The 18,832-nt window shown below is 43.1% G+C and overlaps 1 protein-coding gene across 1 annotated transcript in view; it reads right to left on the bottom strand.

Annotated features, from left to right (window-relative positions):
• Nucleotides 1-18,832, bottom strand: part of SLC7A6 (solute carrier family 7 member 6) — a 310,477-nt gene that overhangs the window by 249,370 nt on the left and 42,275 nt on the right. The window contains exon 2 of the mRNA XM_085637726.1: nucleotides 10,676-11,227. Coding sequence (XP_085493852.1) covers nucleotides 10,676-11,189 — 514 coding nt within the window. The 5' untranslated portion in view covers nucleotides 11,190-11,227. The remainder of the gene's footprint in view (nucleotides 1-10,675; nucleotides 11,228-18,832) is intronic.

The raw sequence follows: 18,832 nt of genomic DNA, 5'->3' as shown, positions 1-18,832 counted from the left end.
GGGAAGGGTGGGTGAGAGATAAAGCTCCAACAACAAGGAAAGAGTGGGCGTGATAAAGCTCCACAAACAACAGGAGGGAGAGCGGAATAAAGTGTTCCAAACAACGGGAGAGAGAGCACGCAGGATACAGCGGTCCAAATGAGCGGAAGGAAGGGCGGGCTTGAGAAAGCGACACAAACAACTGGAGGGAGGGCGGGATAAAGCAACACAAACAACGGGAAGGAGGGTGTTATAAAGCGACACAAAACTGTAAAGCGACAAAAAGGGAGGGTGGGCTGGGTAAAGCCACACAAACGGGAGAGTGGGTGGTTCAAAGTGACAAAACAGGAGGGTGGGATAAAGCAACACAACGGAAGGGTGGGATAAAACGTCACAAACAAAGAGAGGGTGGGCAGGATGAAGCAGCATAAATAACGGAAATAGTAACTGAATCAAAGTACAAGCAGTGGAAGGACACTAATCAAACTAATTCAATCAGTATTTGGGGCGTGAACCCCATGAAGAAACAGGATGTGACATAGGCAAGCACTGCTCAATTAGAAGGCATCAAATACGAGTGACAATGAAGCCAAGGAATAGTAAGTAATGGCGGGCCCCAAGCCCCTTCTAATAAACAATATTCAATTGCAATGTAAATGGCGTAGAAAAAGCTGAGAATGTTTTCATTAGATCCTTTCAGAAGCCTCCCTAGAGTACTCCTTAAACCCCGGTCAGACTTGATCTAGCTATGAAACCTATACCTGGGCATGTGAAATTGAGGCAAATCTTGTACCAGATTCCGATTTGGGCAACAAAAGAGCTTTAGGCATGTAGAGAGGAACACCATGATATAATTAACAGACTGCTTATGAGTAAGATGCCCAAGATGAGATATGTAAAGACATCAATAAACCTGCAGATGGTTGAATTTTGGTCCAACGCATAAAGTTTTGCGGCATGTGCTTAATGTGATGTTAAAGACATATTTTAGCACTGTTTTTTTTTTTTTAAACAGGGCAGATATTCAGACAAACATTTTATACATCTGAAGAATATTTGGGCCATATACAACCTTTAACAGCTAAAATTCATTACATAAAGAATTGACTGGGAATTTTACCCACACTACATTTTACAAGCAGGTGGTCTTCCCTAAATCAATGTGTAAACCTTTGCCCAGTTTGTATGTGTCAAAGAAATTAAGGGTCACATTTACATTTTTTGTAAAGTTTATAATAGACCTATGTGTCAAGGGGTGAAGCCATGGCTGCTTGGAATCAGACACTACAAGCATGGAGAATCTTGAAGCCTGATAACAGTCCATGAGTCCAATTTGCAACCACAGTTTTTTTTGTTTTGTTTTTTTAAACATCAGCCTGGTTTTTAGGGAACAAAGTGATGAAAACTGCAATTTATTCTGCGCATTTTCTGTAGATTATACCATAAATGTATCATCTTGGATGTTAAATTTATTTTAAAGTGGTTCTGATATAATGCATTCTTTTATATGTTTTTCAAATTTTGAATGTATTTCTGCACTTGGATAATCGTATCAAATCTGGCCAATAAAGTAAACAATACCTCTCAAAGCGACAGTGAATGCACTTTTGGTAAGCAAGACCTAAAAATAGGCAGAGATCGTTTTCAAATATTCTACTCCATAAAAAGAACAAGCATTTGCAATCCAATAGGTCTCGCATTTGCAAGAGTTTGAGCTATCGGCATTGTAAATGACAATGCCTTTTATTTATGTTTTGTTTTTAAAACCGATAAATAAAAGGCATTGTCATTTACAATGCCAATAGCATAACCTTTTGCAAATGCGAGACCTACGGCTATTTGAAATAATAGTGCTTGGAGGCTGTAATTAAAGCCCACTGAGTAACAACACTTGTAACAAGGGGTCAGTCGTGGCTCTCAATACTCGTGGGTGGGGGGGGCAGGGAGGGGGCACCCTGGGGTTACCGTGGTGGGTGTGGGGGGGTGTGAAAGAGTTAAAATAAAAATCAAAGAAGAAAACTTACCTGACCGGGTCCTGCATGCAGCCTACATAGAGAAAATGTAGAGTGCGCATGACTGCTTCAGGGTACTCAGAGTGGCGAAAGCCACTCTTCCCAGACTCACCCGCCCCCAACCATTTTATGTTTCTGCTTCTCACACTGAGAGGAAGCAGTGGGGCTGCGCTCCACCACCCTAATGGAGGAACCACCCCCGTAAGGGGTGTCGCCATGGGAGGTTACAAAATGAGACAAGGCGGTACTAACAAGGGACTACTAAGCCTATTGACCAATGAACAGCCACAATTTACAGTGGGCAATGACACAAGCCAATGAAAAATCAGGGCAGAGAGTGGGCGGAGCTTCAAGTGCCTACCTGAATAGAGGATGCTTCGCAACTGCCCAGGCACGGCCTGAAAGTAAGTTACAGAAATGCAAAATGAAAACATTTTGTAGGGTAAACCAGACAATGACCCACAAGTCTCAAGACACCAAAGGGAACTACATTCTATGTGGATAGGGACTTTGCGCTTTGGCAGAATATTGCCATAAAATGTCTCCAGTTGGCTTACACACTGCCACATTCTGTATGCTGTGGTAGTCAGAACCCAATGTCCATAAATGACACTCCAGCAAACCAATAGATGACGAGGCCTATCAAAAAGCCCCTGCAAGTATATTACATCTATATATTTTTGCAAAATCAAACATTACTGGCTGTCAGACCTAAAGATTATCATTCAGCAATTGTAGTGATTAAATGGAGTGTAAAGACACTGTAATCCTGGTGAGTGCTTCGTTGTATGTGAGAGAAGGTGAAAACGTTAAAATATGTGCAGTAAACAGGAGGAGATGGACGTGAGGCCGTGAGCTAGAGAAGGCAGAGTGTAAGGCAGGTTACAAGGGTGATAAGGGAGGTTTTCAAGGGAACAGACGATTTGGGAGGAAGAGGGCTGTGTACATGTTGAAAGGAAGGTGTTTCAGTAAGAAGAGGGTTTGCAAGTGCATCTGATCGAGAATAGTATGGTAAGGAAATTGTGTGGGAAAGAATCTAGGATCTTAGACGGTCGAGTCTGAGAAGAAGGCGAGAATAGAAGACAGCAGAGCTCACAACTGTTCCAGGTCCATACAAGAGTAACTCATCCAATCAAGGTTTTTACTTTGCATTCTGGGACTTGCAGCCTTGCTTTATCTCGTTATAGAAATCAGTACTACAAGTGTTAGAATGCAAAGCAAAAACCTGGACTGGATGAACTATTCATGCCTGGACATGGGAAATTGTAGAACTCTGAGACATGTAAAGGTTTTTTGTAAGAAAGGAAGGCATGAGCAAGCGGATGGTCAAGAAGAGTATGTGTGTGTCTTTGGTGAACTAATGGAAAGTAAGAGGGAAGGAGATGAAGCGGGTTATTGGAGGGTGGAGGGAATTGGAATGCGCCCATAACTAGCATGAGGAGGGTGAGAGAGAAGGGTATGTCAGGTACAGAAATGGAGGTGATGGGTGAGAAAGCAAAATGTGTGAGGAGAATGGCTTTAGGAGGATGAATGACAGATAAGAGACCAAATGAGGAATTATGAGAATGGGAGAATTGGAGAATTGCATCAGACACAGGAGAGAAAGGGAAGTGACAGAGGCTGAGAAAGTGGGAAAAATGAGGTATGAAAGAGTGCATGTAAAAGAGTAGATTGGGAGTAAAGATGGCAAGAGAAATGTGAATGAACAACTAGTATGAGAGAGGTGAGAGTAAGAGAGGAGGGTGAAAATACAAATGAAGGTGAAGCAAGAGCAGACCTTGCATACTCACTCACTCATCAATCTATGCACTCCTATCAGTGGGTTACGCCAATGCCCCAGAAACCTGTATGCAACCTATATGTCACTCAAACATGAACTGTACCCTTTCTGTGAATGGTGGAGGCTTGCATTAGTACTGCTGCGCCATGCTAAATGTGGCTGGGGAGGGAAGCTTGCGCTGCAGCTGAACTCTGTGGAAGAGACAAGGTTTTTTTCTGCCGCTATGCTGTTCCTGTTCTGTGAGGAATCAAAGTTTGCACTCCAGCTTCCTAACTTGTACTTGTTCATGAGGAGATAAGTTGCACTGCTACTGTCTAAACTGGGACTGACTTATGAGGGAGAGAAGCTTGCACTGCTCCAACATAAGCAGTATCTGTTGCGTGACAGAGAAACCTTACACCTGTGGCGGCTGCCACATACAAAAAGGGGTGGACAGGTGAAGGGGCGCCAGGGAGGAGTGCAGGAGGGAAAGCGCGGGGGGAGCATAATAATTATTTAAAGAAAAGACTTACCTGAAGCTGCCGCCTGCCTCCTGCATCGCTCCTTGGTGTTCTTCCTTCTCCTTGTCCCAGCAGGCACTGGGGCAGCATCGCAATCCCAGCGCTGCTCTTATGCTAGGAGAGCAGTGCGGGGATTGGCCTGAAAGGGCTGCTTTGACGCTACGCTCAGGACAGGGAGTCTGTGCTGTTTCTCCAACCCGGCTGTTCAATACAGCCTGGTAGGAGAAACCCAAGTGGGCATGTGTGTTTGGCCGGCCTGAGACGGTCAGCCAAACACACATGCGCACTTAGAAGTGCATATAGCACTCCTCCTCCCGCCTCTACTGCCCCGGCCCGCCCCTCCCTACACAAAAATGAAACGATGATAGAGTATCATTTTAGTTTACCTGCTGGCTCTGAGCCAGTGGAGCGATGCTCCTCCGCCTTTGCGGAGTTGTCGCCTCTACCTTACACTGCTCTGTTGTACCTGTTCTAGGAAGAGGGGCGTTATCACGGATGTTGCGCAATCTATCTGTTCTGTGAGGGAGACACGTTAGCACTGTTTGTGCTCAAGTTGCTAGTCTGTGAGAAATGGAGGTTTGCACTGTGTCCACCTGTGCTTTACCTGTTCTGTGTGTGTGACAGACTACTTCTCCTCCTGTCTCCTTTACCTGTTCTTTGCAGCAGGGAAGGTTGCACTGATGTTGTCCATGTTGTGCCTGTGTTGTGCGAAACGTGGGAGAAAGGTTTTCACTATACAAAAGCCAAAATAACTGGCATTGTCATTGCTCGTTTGAAAGCATTACAGGACTTAAATAGTGACGCTCACTAAATAAGTGAGCAGAGCTTACTTTTGGTTTTGTGTGTGGAACAAGCACAGTTTTTAAAATGAACTAAAACACCTAGTGAAATGTTAAACCTTAGCTGTCAAGTGACTCCCATGTTATACAGGACTCGTTCAGCCATTTTGGCTTTTAAGCCAGCATTACTTTGCATGCTGGAGGTTTTGAGCCGATAAGGACATCATTAAAAGCATACCTACAAGTCTAAGAATGAAATGCGCTGTTGTGTGAAAAGCAAGGACTGGCTGCTGACAACACATCATGTAGTCATTTGGCAACACAGTGAAATTCAAACTACAATGAATTTGTGACTTAATTTGTGATTTAGTTTCTTTGATTTTGTAAGGGGATTGAGTCCACATCTCATCTTTGGTAGTAAAAAACACAAATCCGCCCGCCACTAATTTGGGTGAAGCAGGCCCTGCTCGCCCCTATACCCCCATGTCACAGCACCTGTTGCACTGTTGATAGCTACCCCCGACGGCTCTAATCTCTTGTAGGAAATCAAGGATTAGTACAGTGGGAGAAAGGGTAGAATTGGCTTTACAAGTGCTCAAGCAATCATCCCACTGCTAACGGGCTAACATTAACACTCCTCTAAGAAGCCTGGACGTCATGAACAATAAGACCTTACAGGGGGTCGGGTCCCACAACATAGCATCACCGGCAGTGCCCAGTTCTCACGGGATCGAGGTGGTGGTAGCATCAGGAGCTGAAGTGTCTTAAGAGAAACACGAAAAAAAAACTAAATAAAATACTATGTGATGTGCACCTCTTCCAGAGCCCTCTGCCTTTACCTGAGTGAAGCAACTTGCATTGAACAGATGCAACACGTGTTGCAGACGATTCCAAGCGAGGGCTCCCAGCAATGTCAGACCTGTCAACTCGCACTGTGCCACCCTGGGACACACGATATAGGCTTCCATCACATGGTAACCTGGTGAGGAGCCGATATCACACAGTGGCATGGAAAAAGACCTGAAAACCACTGCAGAGAGTGGATTTAAGCTGGTTTTTAGGCTTTTAACTGTCAACGTCCATTAAGGGGTGTGAAAATACCCCAGGACATCGGCACCAGCCTCACAAAGTTTTTTTGGGGGGGGATTGGGATGGGGGACAGGGTGGGGCAAAATGGCCTCTTAGGTACTTCATGGCACGAGGCCAAGCCCCCTCCAACAGCCCCGCCCCCTTCTCACATAGTGAGATTTTGGCTCAGGTTGGCAGGTCTGCAAAGTTCACACAAGGTTGGAGGGCATTGAGTCTATAAGCATGGAAACATTGAGGTATCAAATCTCTGTTGATCTAACATAACAAACAAACAGACTCGGCCTGGTTTCCAATTTAATTTTTAGATTAACCCATTGCTCTTCTGTGATGACCCAGTGCATTTTTTAAGTCCGCTTGGCGTTTTTGTCTCCTCTACTTCGACTTGGAAGGACAGAGATGAAGCCAAAGAGAGGGAAAAAGAGGCCATGGAACAATGGAGAGGGATTATCAATAGTTCAGTACGAAAGAGAGAAATAGTGAAGTAAAAGACGGAGAAGTAAGAGAAATAGAATGAGAGAGGGGGCAAAAGAAGGCGGGCAAACGTGACGCTAAATATCAAAAGAGTGCATAAAAAGTGCAAGAGGGCTCTTCGGAGGTAAGGTTAATTGGACAGGGTTAGAAGGGGTGATTTGCCTCTCCCATCTAGTTCCCTCACGGGGTTACAAATACAATTGCCTGCTGGACCCGCCACCCTCTTCTCCCCAATCCAGTCCCGACATTGAAAGGGGCTTATTCACCACCTCCGTACGCCGTTCCTTTCCACCGAGGTAGACGACACATCGGCTCCTTGTCTCTTTCTCCCTCACAGAGCCTGCAGCAAGGTCCTCTCAATCAGAATGTAATACTCTATCAAAGCCTGCCTTCCTCCTTGCCTGGGGTCCACCCGAGGCCTGAAAATACTGGACTACTGCGTGTTAAAACAACAGATATCTCATCAACAGACGCAGTGAGCGGCCTGGGAGTATGTAAGCACCTTCAGCTCCCAGAGGGAATCCTGGAACCAGACTGAATTAGTCATCCATTTCAAAAATAGAAAAGCAGCTCATACTAGTCGGCAGTGCGTGGCCGGGCCGGACATTGGTACAGTGGCCACGCTGTTGCCGAGCCCTGTGACCGGCAGTCAGCCACACTCTCTTGCAGATACAGAGGGGTCCGGGCAGGGACCGCTGGCGAGCTGCTCCCTACCAGCTTCCGTGGGGGTCGCGGGCGAGACCATGGTGAAGCCGGAGGAGGAAGACTAGGAGACCCGCTGCGGATGCACAGTGAAGTGGCCAGGTCACCTCCGCGCCGCCCTGTACCGCTCCCCAGTGCAGTATGCGCCTGAAAGAATATAGTGCTCACCAACTCCAATTAGGTTGACAGTGTAACGCACCAAGTAAACAATCCCGTCCTGAAGAGCGGTCCCAAAAGGAGACAGGGCGGTAACAAGGAGAGACTAAGAAGCCTCATTATCAATCGGGTGCCAGCATTTACCATGGACGATGACGCCAGCCAATGAAAAAGATGGGCGGGGCTTTCACTCCACTTCTAAAACATACCCTACTACAATATGCCACGCAGAGTGAGCAGCGCATGCGCGCTGCAATGTTAGGCGAGCCCTAAAAAACAGACTGTGCTAAGAATCAGTTTGGCTATCATAATGAGAAAAAAACACAAACCCACCAAACAAAGGCAACAAATAGTTACAGAATGCAGCTGTAAAAACTCAGCGGGGTATGCTAGAGGCCTGTAAAACAAACAGGTAACTCATGAAAGGAGTCTCATTCACAGGAGTGATTCACAGGGCAAAAGACTTTAAAGTGAGACATGTTTGTCCAAAACTAAATTACTAACCGGTGCCTTACACAGGATAAAGTTCTGAGTTTTGGGGAGTGCTGTGGAACATCAAAAATACTACTGCAAAGGGGTAATGTTTCTGTTTTGTTGGAATACAATGTGGTGCCTTTACCAACTGCAAGACAATCATCTTTCAAATAATACCTTATCAGCAAAGTCAGGAAATAGACAATTCCCCCTGCAGAGTTAATCATTTTGCACTTTATATATTAGCTACCTCTGAGAGGTAGAAGCCCACATAAATCTGATAAAAACAGAATCTGCAATGCCCTACCAGGGCAGCAAGATAAATGTTTACAGAATGGGTAATATAAACAGAGTACATCAAAACCCAATATTTGAACGGTGTCATTCATGCGGATGATGAGGCGCAACTGTGAGCAATCTAACTCCAACTTAATAAAAGGGAAAAAAGAAATATGGACAAAACTCGAATTATCAAAAGTGTTGAAAATGTATGATTTTTTTTTCTTTTTTTGTTTAGAGAATTCATAAAGAACTCTCGATCCTCGATAGAGTCTCGGTATGGTCTAAAATGTTCCTGAAAGGAGGAAAAGACAGTGAATTAGTCAAGTTATTCAAACAGTTTCGTTTTAAGAAGGTATCTGACTTAAGACTGGTTTCTACGTTCTGAAAGAAAGGGAGGAGATAACAATTTGTAGCTCAATTGTTTGCATGGGGGCTGCCAAAATAGAGTGAATCTAGACAAGTACCGGTCCTACAATCTTACAGCCAGACACATGCTGGAATAGGGTATTATGGTCAATAGTGTCAAGAGCAGTAGGGGTTGATAAGGACCCCTTTCCCGCCTTCATCCACCACATTTGGAGGTTCATCTACTGCAGATATCACCACCAATTTGATACTCCTAGCAGGTCTAAATCAAGCTATTGCATCATGTTTTGATTCACCGTGGTACTGTAATTGTTTTACAACTGTTCTCAAGTAATTTAAATATCTATGGCAGTAAGGAGATGTGTCCAAATATTACAGAGTTTCTTAGGGTCGCATATAGGTTTTTTGAGAACAGGATGAGCCACTGCTGTTTAGATGCTTACTGGTACTTTCCTGATTTGAGCGAACAATTAATTTCTGTTAACTATGAAATAATTTGAGGTCAACAATTCCAGAAATGTCCTATAAATTAGTGATTGGCGGGAATTTCCTTAATTTGTCCATCCAACTCTAAATTAATAAGAATGTTAAATTCAGGAAATTTATAAGATTCTAAGAATTCAGAGTTGGGATTCAGAGTTGGGATTCGAATGAAGTATTGAAATAAGTATCTGGCTTAAAGCAGTTTCTTATATTTTGGGTTTTATCCTGCAATAAAAGGCAACAGCATCTACAAATTCTTGAGGAGGACGGAGGTTGTTGCACACAGTCGTCGAATGGGATGGTAAAATTATCCTTTAAGATCTTAGTAGTGTAACATTTTGGTTTGACAAGCCTTATCAGATAATTATACTTCTGCATCTATTAAAAAAGATACGTTGTCGAAGTGGTTGTAGACTGTATGCCATTTGGATTCTACCTTTTTAAGAATCAGCGTCTCAGTTTTTTAGCTTTTGTGTATACCACTTATATGCTGCATGCTCAATTTTCATTGCTCTATCCTGAGGTGGATATATTTATTCCAGGGTTGTGGTTGTGTTAATGCGTTCAAGGCAGTTAGCTGGAGATCGAAGTATCCCAAAAGTCAGTTAATTCAGACCCCAATGTTAACAGGTACTAGTCTTTTCCAATTGTGACATCGAAAGTTTATTTTGTTAGAGTGATAGAAAGGGTTAGGCTCCCACAATTTGTTGTGTAGATTGTTCAAGGAATAGAAGACGTTTTGCGTGTAGGGTGATTTTAATATCCAGGGAGAGTGCCAGAAGAAACAAGTCCTTCTGGTTATGACAGCCAATTTGATTAAAGAATATGAATTCTTCAAGCCAGGAAAAAAAAGATTAGTGAATGTGAGTGGGTGGCACAGCTAAGTACATCCTCTCTGAGGGTTGTTGTGTCTCGAAATGAAATATATGGTCTCTGCGCCATTAAATTGGCTGCAGGTTTTAGGAAAAACCAGAACAGAGTTATAGTAGAAGTCACTTCCATGTCTTAATCAGTGGCTATAACACAGGATTTTAAACTGTGGTGGAGAGCTATCCATAGATAACCAGGTTTCAGACACTACAAACAATTATAAATTGCTCATAATCGTGGCATAATTTATAGCTCTGTTTTACGGCAGATCTTTTATTACAAGGAGCTGCTTTCCAATACGTTTTACAAGGGTCAGAGAGTGGGCCAATACAAAAACAACACTTGATAGAAGTCAAAGAAATAGAGCGATGAGGATTTTCAGTCTGTAGCACTTTGCGTGACTATTGTGAGTATAATAAGGAGAGAGAAGTTGAAGTAATAAGTAAAGGGATGGAGGTTAAAATTATAGGAATTAGCTTTCAAGTAGCATGGACTAAGATGAATTTATAAAATGGTCTGCATATTAAGTGCACACACTTACTAAACTGCTGGCAACAAGCGAATGACAACACTACTATGTAGGCTAAGAGACATGTAGTTTTACATTATTTTCCTGATATTGAAGGTCTACAGTGAAAGCATAACAGTCCCCATTCCGCCTCGAAAACATTAACTAAAAAAACCATTTACTACAACAGTATCAGAAATACATTCAAATTTAAAAATACTCACAGACACAGGCTGCTGCAATAAGACGAGAAGCAACATAAGGAGGTTCACAGGAGGTAAAAGCAGGTTGTACCAGGTAATTGGCAAACGTTATAGCAATGACTGCTTGGCTTGTTGGTTCAATGATTAGTAAGGAGGTCCACAAACGGATAAAAGCAACAAAACTGCCAAAAGCTTCAAGTATGTATGAATAGCTCGCTCCTGACTTGAGGATGGTGGTTCCGATTTCTGCATAACATAGTGCTCCAATTACTGAAAAGACACCTCCAGCAGCCCAAATCACTAATGATAATCCGTAAGATGCACTGTAACGTAGAACCCCTTTGGGCGAGATAAAGATTCCAGACCCAATCATGTTGCCGACTATGAGACTGACCCCATTCAGCAAGGAAATTTCTTTTTTCAGTTGCATAGTTTCAGTTCGTTCACTGTCGGAATCATTAGCAGTATTTTGGCTAAGAAGTTCATTGTTATTCGTGCCCGAGGTAAGAGGTGTTTGTCTTTCTGCTCCCGCCATTGTGAAATGTAGCGCAGATTATCAACTTCGAGATCAATCTGGGGGGAAAAACAGAGCTGATTAATACGGAGACCTACAACATTTTCATTATCAACTTATGTCTTTTCACCAAGTTGTACTTGCTCAAAACACTGCAACAGCTCAACTGTAAAAATGAAAAGAAAACAAAACACTAAAAATACACAACTGCACAAGCTGAAAGTCAAAACTAATGAGTTCGTGGAATAAGTCTCTAGTATTACAAGAAGCTCAATAGTTGGCTAAGCAGTGGCACAAGATCATCACTTCAATGCATGGTGGCATATTCTATTATTTTTTTTAAATGGGTGTTCACATCACAGAGCTCTCATCCACACAGGAGATACTTTTCGTGAATATATATTTTCTGGAAGTAACTCATTGTTGGAGGCATAATTAATCTTCCTCTCATTCTTTCATAAGCCATTTTTCACTAAAAAAATAACAAAATCACATTTTGACAAACTTTACACTGCAGCGGAGTAGACACATACTGTTACTGGACTCTGGTGAAAAGGAAAAGCAATAAAATAACACAGCAAGAATAAAATTACCTGGATTATTAAATAATGATCATAAACTAAGATTATTTCAATGAAAGAAAAATCAGTTAGCATATAAGAACGAATGTAAGGATATGAAACAGGAAACAAAAATAGGTAAACAAGCTATACTATATGACCTCATCATACACAACATATCTTAACTGTATTGGTGTGTGAGTGGCTGTATGGGTGAGTGACGGTGTTTAAGCGTCTGTATGGGTGAGTGAGTAGTTGTTTGAAAGGGTGTTTGGTTAACGGAGTGGGTGTGTGAGTGGCTGTATGGGTGAGTGGTTGTGCGAGTGCTTCCATCAATGTGTGAAAGGGTATACAAGTCATTGTGTGGGTGTGTGAGTGGGTAAATGGGTAGTTGTATGAGTGAGTGGCTGTATGGGTGGGTTAATGAGTGGCTGTGTGAGTGACTGTATGTGGCGTGAGTTATGTGTGAATAGGTGTGTGATTGAGTGGCTGAATGGGTGAGTGAATGAATGTGTGTTTGGCTCTATGGATGAGTCAATGGGTGCGAACAGTTGTATGGGAGTGCAAGTGGGTGTGTGAGTAGTTATGTGGGGGGTGAGTAGTTGTGTGAGTGGTTCTGTGGATTTTATATAATCAGCGAGGTCATCAATGGTGTCATTTGAGAGGTCGTCAGCAATGTCACTGACCAGGTCATGAATGTTGTAATATGTGAGGTCATCAGCAGTGCATTGTGGGGGCGTAAGTTATAGTTAGCTCAAGTAACTAGAACTGCTTAATTTCTATGGTTTTGTACATGTGAAATCTGATCCCAACAATAACGTCCTTGTAACCTTTGTTTTTTTCAGTGGATTTCTAAGGTTTATTACATTTTATTTCCTAACTGTAACCTGTAACCTTTGAGCGTGTAAGTGAGGGACTGTGTAGGTCAGTGAGTGGGTGTGTGAATGGCTGTAAGGGTCTATGACTGGGTGTGTGAGCATCTGAGTGGGTCTGTGGGTGGGTGCATGAGTGTCTCAGAGGGTGTATGTGTCCGAATGGGGCTGTGAGGGTGTCTGAGTGGGACTCAGAGTGTCTCCATGAGTGTGCAAGTCAGTCAGAGTGCATGATTGCCTGAATGAGTCTGTTAGTGGGTCTGAGTGAGTGGGTGGGTGCGTGTGTCTGAGTGGGCCTGTGAGCCAGTGCTCGAGTCGGAGTGTGGCTGTGAGAAGGTAGGAGTGGGTGTATGTGTATGAACAGGTCTGTGAGTGGGTGTATGTCTCAGAGTTGTTCCATGAGTGGGTGCATGAGGGCCTGAGTGTGTCTATAAGCTTGTGTGGGTGTTCAGTAGGTCTGTGAGTGGGTGTATCACTGTCTTAGTGGGTGTGTGAGTGGGTGGGTGGGTGGGAAAAGGTCTGTGTGGGTGTGTCAGTCGCTGTGTGCGCGACTGGGCCACAACGGAACCACAACTGCCCCTTTATCCAACAAGAGTCCACAGTTTTGCATACAACATCTACCCAAGTGGAGTACTTTCTACTGGTGGTAAATTACTAAGCGTTACCTCCTTGGGTAAATGTTCAGCAGTATTCTACACTTCGCTGCATAACTAAGCACGAGGAAATGTGATCAGTGATTCTATGTGTGTTTTGGGAATGCGATTGTTCCTGGTGCGTCTTTATCCAAAAATATGTGATAAAATGAATCCTCCTATTAAAATCTCCACCAAACAAGGGTCTTTCTTCTTAACCAAATGAAGCAAGTGCTTCTTTGTTTGGTAGAAATGTCATGATATTCCTCCACATCAAGTACGCCTCACTAAAATCAGCAGGAAATGCGTGGGGGCTTGTTAAGCTGTCCATCATCCTGGCAAAGGGCAGGAAGACCTTAGCATACAGCTAAGGTGGGGGTGGCCAAAAAGGCAAAGCTTTCAAGTACATTTGAATACTTAGGGTGATTTAAAGGGAGAACCATGGACTCTGCCCCCACCAGGTAAGGACTGTGACAAGTGGGGTCTTTGTCACTACAGATTGCATTCCAATAGATCAACGATGCATTCACCTCTACGGAGCATTCACTTGTACAAAGCATTTCAGATCGTCTTTCAATGTAGAATTGCCTAGAAAACACACTTGCCTTGCCTTCACCGAGCTCAGGAGTTAGGACCATTTGTCCTTAACAAAAGTGGAGAACCAAATGGGACAACTGCTACGTTTATATCTGTAAGTACTCCCTGTAGCGGTTTAATTTCTGTGAAATGAGCATTAGGATCAGAACGGCCCGCTTAAAACTTAATAGGGGGAGTGCATACACCCTCCCCAGCCCGATTTTGGCCCTATGGACCCCATCACTTGAGGCATGGGCAAAATTCAATGGAGGAGGAGGGCTGCGCTGAGGCCAGGCCACATCTACCTGGGTGCCCTGGCCCCACCCAGGACACCTAATATGCTTTGATGGGGACCGCTGGGGCATCCGCTCCCTGCCTCCAACAGGAGCCAGTATTGCTCCTGCACGCAGGGAGCTGCAATATCTGCGGCGCCCAGCATGCTGGAGCAATCTTTCATGTTTCCCTGCCCATGTAAAAATACTCCGCTCCCAGCAAGCGGTAACAGTTGAGTCGTGTGCTCTCACTTGGCGGGAGCTGTCACAGCTCCTGCCAAGGGAGAGCAAACACGGGGGGTGGCGTTCCGCAGGGACAATAATGGCTCCAGAAGAGGGGCCGCCACCCACCCTTCTATAGTATGAATGGGCCACACAGGGAGGTGGAGGTCCCCGGGGCTCAAATGAGTCCAAGGAGGGTGGCCCCTGTGTGCCCCTCTATTTCAATACAGAAATCTGCCCCTGGGACCTGGCCCACCCAGGGGCTATACAGTAAACAAGCGCAGGAGACTTTTTATTTTTGCCACAAATTCAAAACCCCATTGTGATTTTTCAGCAAAAATACATTTAAAAAAATGCTTTTTGGCTGTGGTGGAGTTCCTAAGGGGCACCAGGGCTAGGGGGTTAGGGTATTCCTACCCGACACTCATTTCTTTATTTTTACGTTTTTATTTGGGTTCTCGGCTAAGGGGGAGTCTCAAGATGACTGCCAACACTTCCTTGCTGGCTGAAGTGTTGGCAGCCATTCAGATCTCTGCACAAGATCAGGAGGACTCGCGGAGGGGTCACGTCCATATATATATATATATATATATGATCCAAATCTTAGGTTCCAGAGAATTCAGGAATAAGAAACAGCACACCAGGAAACGGCACAAAAACTTTATTGTGCACTAACTTTCGAAGGACGACGCGTTTCGGCGTTTGCCTTTGTCAAGTAACTTCCTGTATGCCCATCGGCCATAGAAATACGAACACAACATTCATGAACATAAAGAAAATACTTCAAAAATACATTGTTTCGCAACCATGATTGACACATCAATTCATTAAATCGAGTGAATAATTCAAAAACTATAATGAGTATGAATGTGTTAATTTCAAAGACAATTGTCTATGGAACATATGTAATTATCGTGCTTTAGAATTTGAAAAAATAAATTTGGTTCAAAATACATGAACAATAAAGTTATATTGAATCAATCAATTTAGCACATTTTTACTTTCTGGCATGCTAGAGATCCCACAAACAAATTTATGTGGGCTGCCAGAATTCAATCGATGGGGGTAATCACTCTCCCTGTTCTAAAAAGACATGCTAATCATATGACGAATTCATACTTCTGAGTTAGAAATAACAGTAATAATATACGATATAGTGCCTAATCAAAGGAAGAAAGAAAGAGGTTGCGCATTTTAGTGAAATAATAACTATCCTTCACTGGCACTCAATTACGGAGTAAGCATTACGCGCAATTGCGCAGGTCCTCTGACAAGTCAGAGGATGAAAGTGAATTGACTTAGCTCATATCTTTATTGATAATCCTATTATCATGATATGCAACCAGGGTTATACTGGAGCCTATAAATGAGATAAGTGAGTCGTGTACTTTCTTATTATCAAATCAAATATGTGATGGGCAAGAAACGGAAGTATCCTATGGTGAAAGTTGGAGATTGGGGAGTGAAGGGAAAGTGGTGTATATAAAATAAGTGATGGATAAGGGATATGAGAGGCACAAGGGAGGCTCATGGATATATCCAAAAGCAACCGCTGATACGGACAATGTATATATACCATCCCAAATGAGGAAAAAATGTCTCAACCTGAGTGCAACAAAATCCCTATCTTAATAAAAGTGCAATAAAAGGTGAAAGAAATAAGACTACGGTAATTCAACTCAAGGAATACGAGGATTCAATCAAATTAAAGAAACAACGCAAATTCCTCAGGGATAAGCGTGACTACGCTGAGGGACGTATTCTAACGTATGCAAAGAAGTACGACTGGGCCCAAAGAAACCTAAGAGCCACCACCACTGAACGCGCAACCGAACTATTGTCAACAGGCTCCAGCTCTGATATCAGCACCGACTCAGAAACTCCTAGCACAGCTGTCCCTTTAGCCACACGTCCTCTCACCTTCTTACACGAGTTCCAGATTCTAAAGCAGAAAAAAGACCAAACTCAAGTGAACAAGCCCCAAACGAGAGGACAGACAAGAGGAAGAGGGCAAAGAAGAGGAAGAGGACGAGGGACCACAAAAGAAAAAGATTAAGTAAGAGAAGATCAAAACAATTTCAGATCTCTAACTCAAAATTTCAAGATCAAACAATCAATCAAACAGTTATCAACTTATCTACTAGGAGTCTGAGCAACGTTGAAATCTCAGTTTTACAACTGGGCCTATCCTTCTGTCCAAGCAACAATTTGAATTACATGGACACTAGAATTGATCTATTCCTATTCATCCGGAAATTAAAATTGATGAAAATGTTCGAGACACGTTCAAAATCTAAATCCAGAGATACAACAACGAACTTAAATGATCCAGAAACATGTAACTTACAAATACAAGATATGGAATTACTCAGAATCATGCATGATCTAGAAACTGAAGAGAATTGCAGCAGTGAGAATTCGTTGCTACAAATATGTGGAACTACCAGCATACAACATACCCATAGTGGTCTCAAAAGGAAATCTAAATTCAACCCTAATGTGCCTTTTGACAACATTGAAGCTTACAACTCAGCAGTCATTCTTGAACTCAAGAAATCACGAAAGTCATTCCATAAATCCAAATGGGACAATCTTTCAAAAACACAGCGGGAAGCTATTAAAACCTTGGAATCTGACACCCGAATCATAATTAAGCCCTCGGATAAAGGAGGCAATGTCGTTGTGATGGACATGGAGCATTATAGATCTGAAGCAATGAGACAGCTTTCAGATGCAAGCTGCTATGAACTTATTGATTGGGCACAATATAAGGAAACTATCCAACATTACCATAGATTGTTAAGTGATTGGTACTTTCAGGGTCTTATCGACACTGACGAATATAGTTTTTTAAGAACTGATAAGCCACGAATACCATGTATATATTTTTTACCCAAAATTCATAAGCACGCCACTTTACCACCAGGGCGTCCTATTGTCTCATCAAATGGTGGACTCCTTGAAAACACATCTATTTTCTTGGACTCCTTCTTGTCCAAATATGTTCTCAATTTAGCATCATACTGTAAGGATAGCTCAGACTTCCTACGACAACTTCATGACATACAATGGGAAGACACCTATACTATGATCAGTCTTGATGTCTGCTCGCTGTATACTTGCATAGACCAACACAAAGGGGTAGAAGCCTGCATGCACTTTTTAAAGAGCAGACATATAGACCTCTATGAACATAACAAAATGCTGGAGACTATGATGTTGTTCTGTCTTCAACAAAATATTTTTCTCTTCGAAAAATCTGTGTATCGCCAGCGGTCAGGTACTGCGATGGGGACTTGTTTTGCCCCCAGCCTAGCGAATCTGTTCCTAGGTTGGTGGGAAGAACAGATAGTGTGGACTGATGAATGGAAAATGTATACCGACCATGTACTTATATGGATCAGGTATATAGACGACCTGTTCCTAATTTGGAATGGCCCCCAACAGCTTGCCAATGAGTTCATTGACAAATTGGGGATCAATGACCTAAATCTTAAGTTTACTCACAAGATCAGCCCGACCTACTGTGAGTTCCTGGACATTGCAGTTGAAATTAAAGAGAATAAAATAACAACACGTCTCTTTAGAAAACAAACCGCAGGTAACACACTCCTACACGCTGCAAGTCATCATCCAGTCCCCCTCAAACAAAGCATACCTTATGGTGAGCTTCTTAGAGCACGTCGTGCTTGCAGCACAAATGGGGACTTCATGAATGAACAGAAAACCATGCTTACACGTTTCAGGGTTAGAGGGTATAAAGACGATACTCTAAAAAGAGCTCAAAATAAAGTCAAAGATCTTAATCAGCGTGACATACTCTTTAAACCCTCACTGAGTTCAATTAAAAGAATCAACACTGACACCAATCAGAGAATTATCCCCAGAATGATAACCAAGTTCAGTAGGGGAGCATGGACCCTTGACAGAATCATGAAAAAACACTGGAACCTATTAAGAGCAGACCCCATCATTGGTGAATCAATAGGCACCAGACCGCTTATCACATACAGAAAAGCGAGATCACTAAAGGACACATTGGTGCATAGCTACCGTGATGAGACCACGCAACCACACTGGCTCGCAAGGCCTAACGGCTTCACCACCTGCGGGATGTGCAAGGCAGATCGCAATGGCGTCAACTGCAAAGAATACAGTGTAGGCACTAACCACCGACGGCCTATAAAACAGCAAATTAACTGCAATAGCGATTTCACTGTCTACATACTTGAATGCCCTTGTGGCCTCAGGTATGTGGGCAGTACAAAATTGCCACTCAAACTGAGAATTTTGCAGCATTTACGTGCAATCACAAACCGTGATCATAATTATCCGGTAGCCCGTCACTACACTGAACTCCACAACAGTGATAACAGTAGCCTGCGTTTCTTTGGAGTGGAAAGAATCCCCAAACATATTCGAGGTGGGGACCGGGAGAAAGACCTAAGAATACTTGAATCCAGATTCATTATTGATCTGGATTCTAAGATCCCGAAAGGACTTAACAGTGGGGAGGAACTGGCAACTCAT

Source organism: Triturus cristatus, chromosome 12, assembly GCF_964204655.1.
Source record: "Triturus cristatus chromosome 12, aTriCri1.1, whole genome shotgun sequence".
Taxonomy (NCBI): Eukaryota; Metazoa; Chordata; class Amphibia; order Caudata; family Salamandridae; genus Triturus; species Triturus cristatus.
The sequence above is the reverse complement of the archived record's forward strand: the minus strand, read 5'-3'. Positions and strand labels throughout refer to the sequence as shown.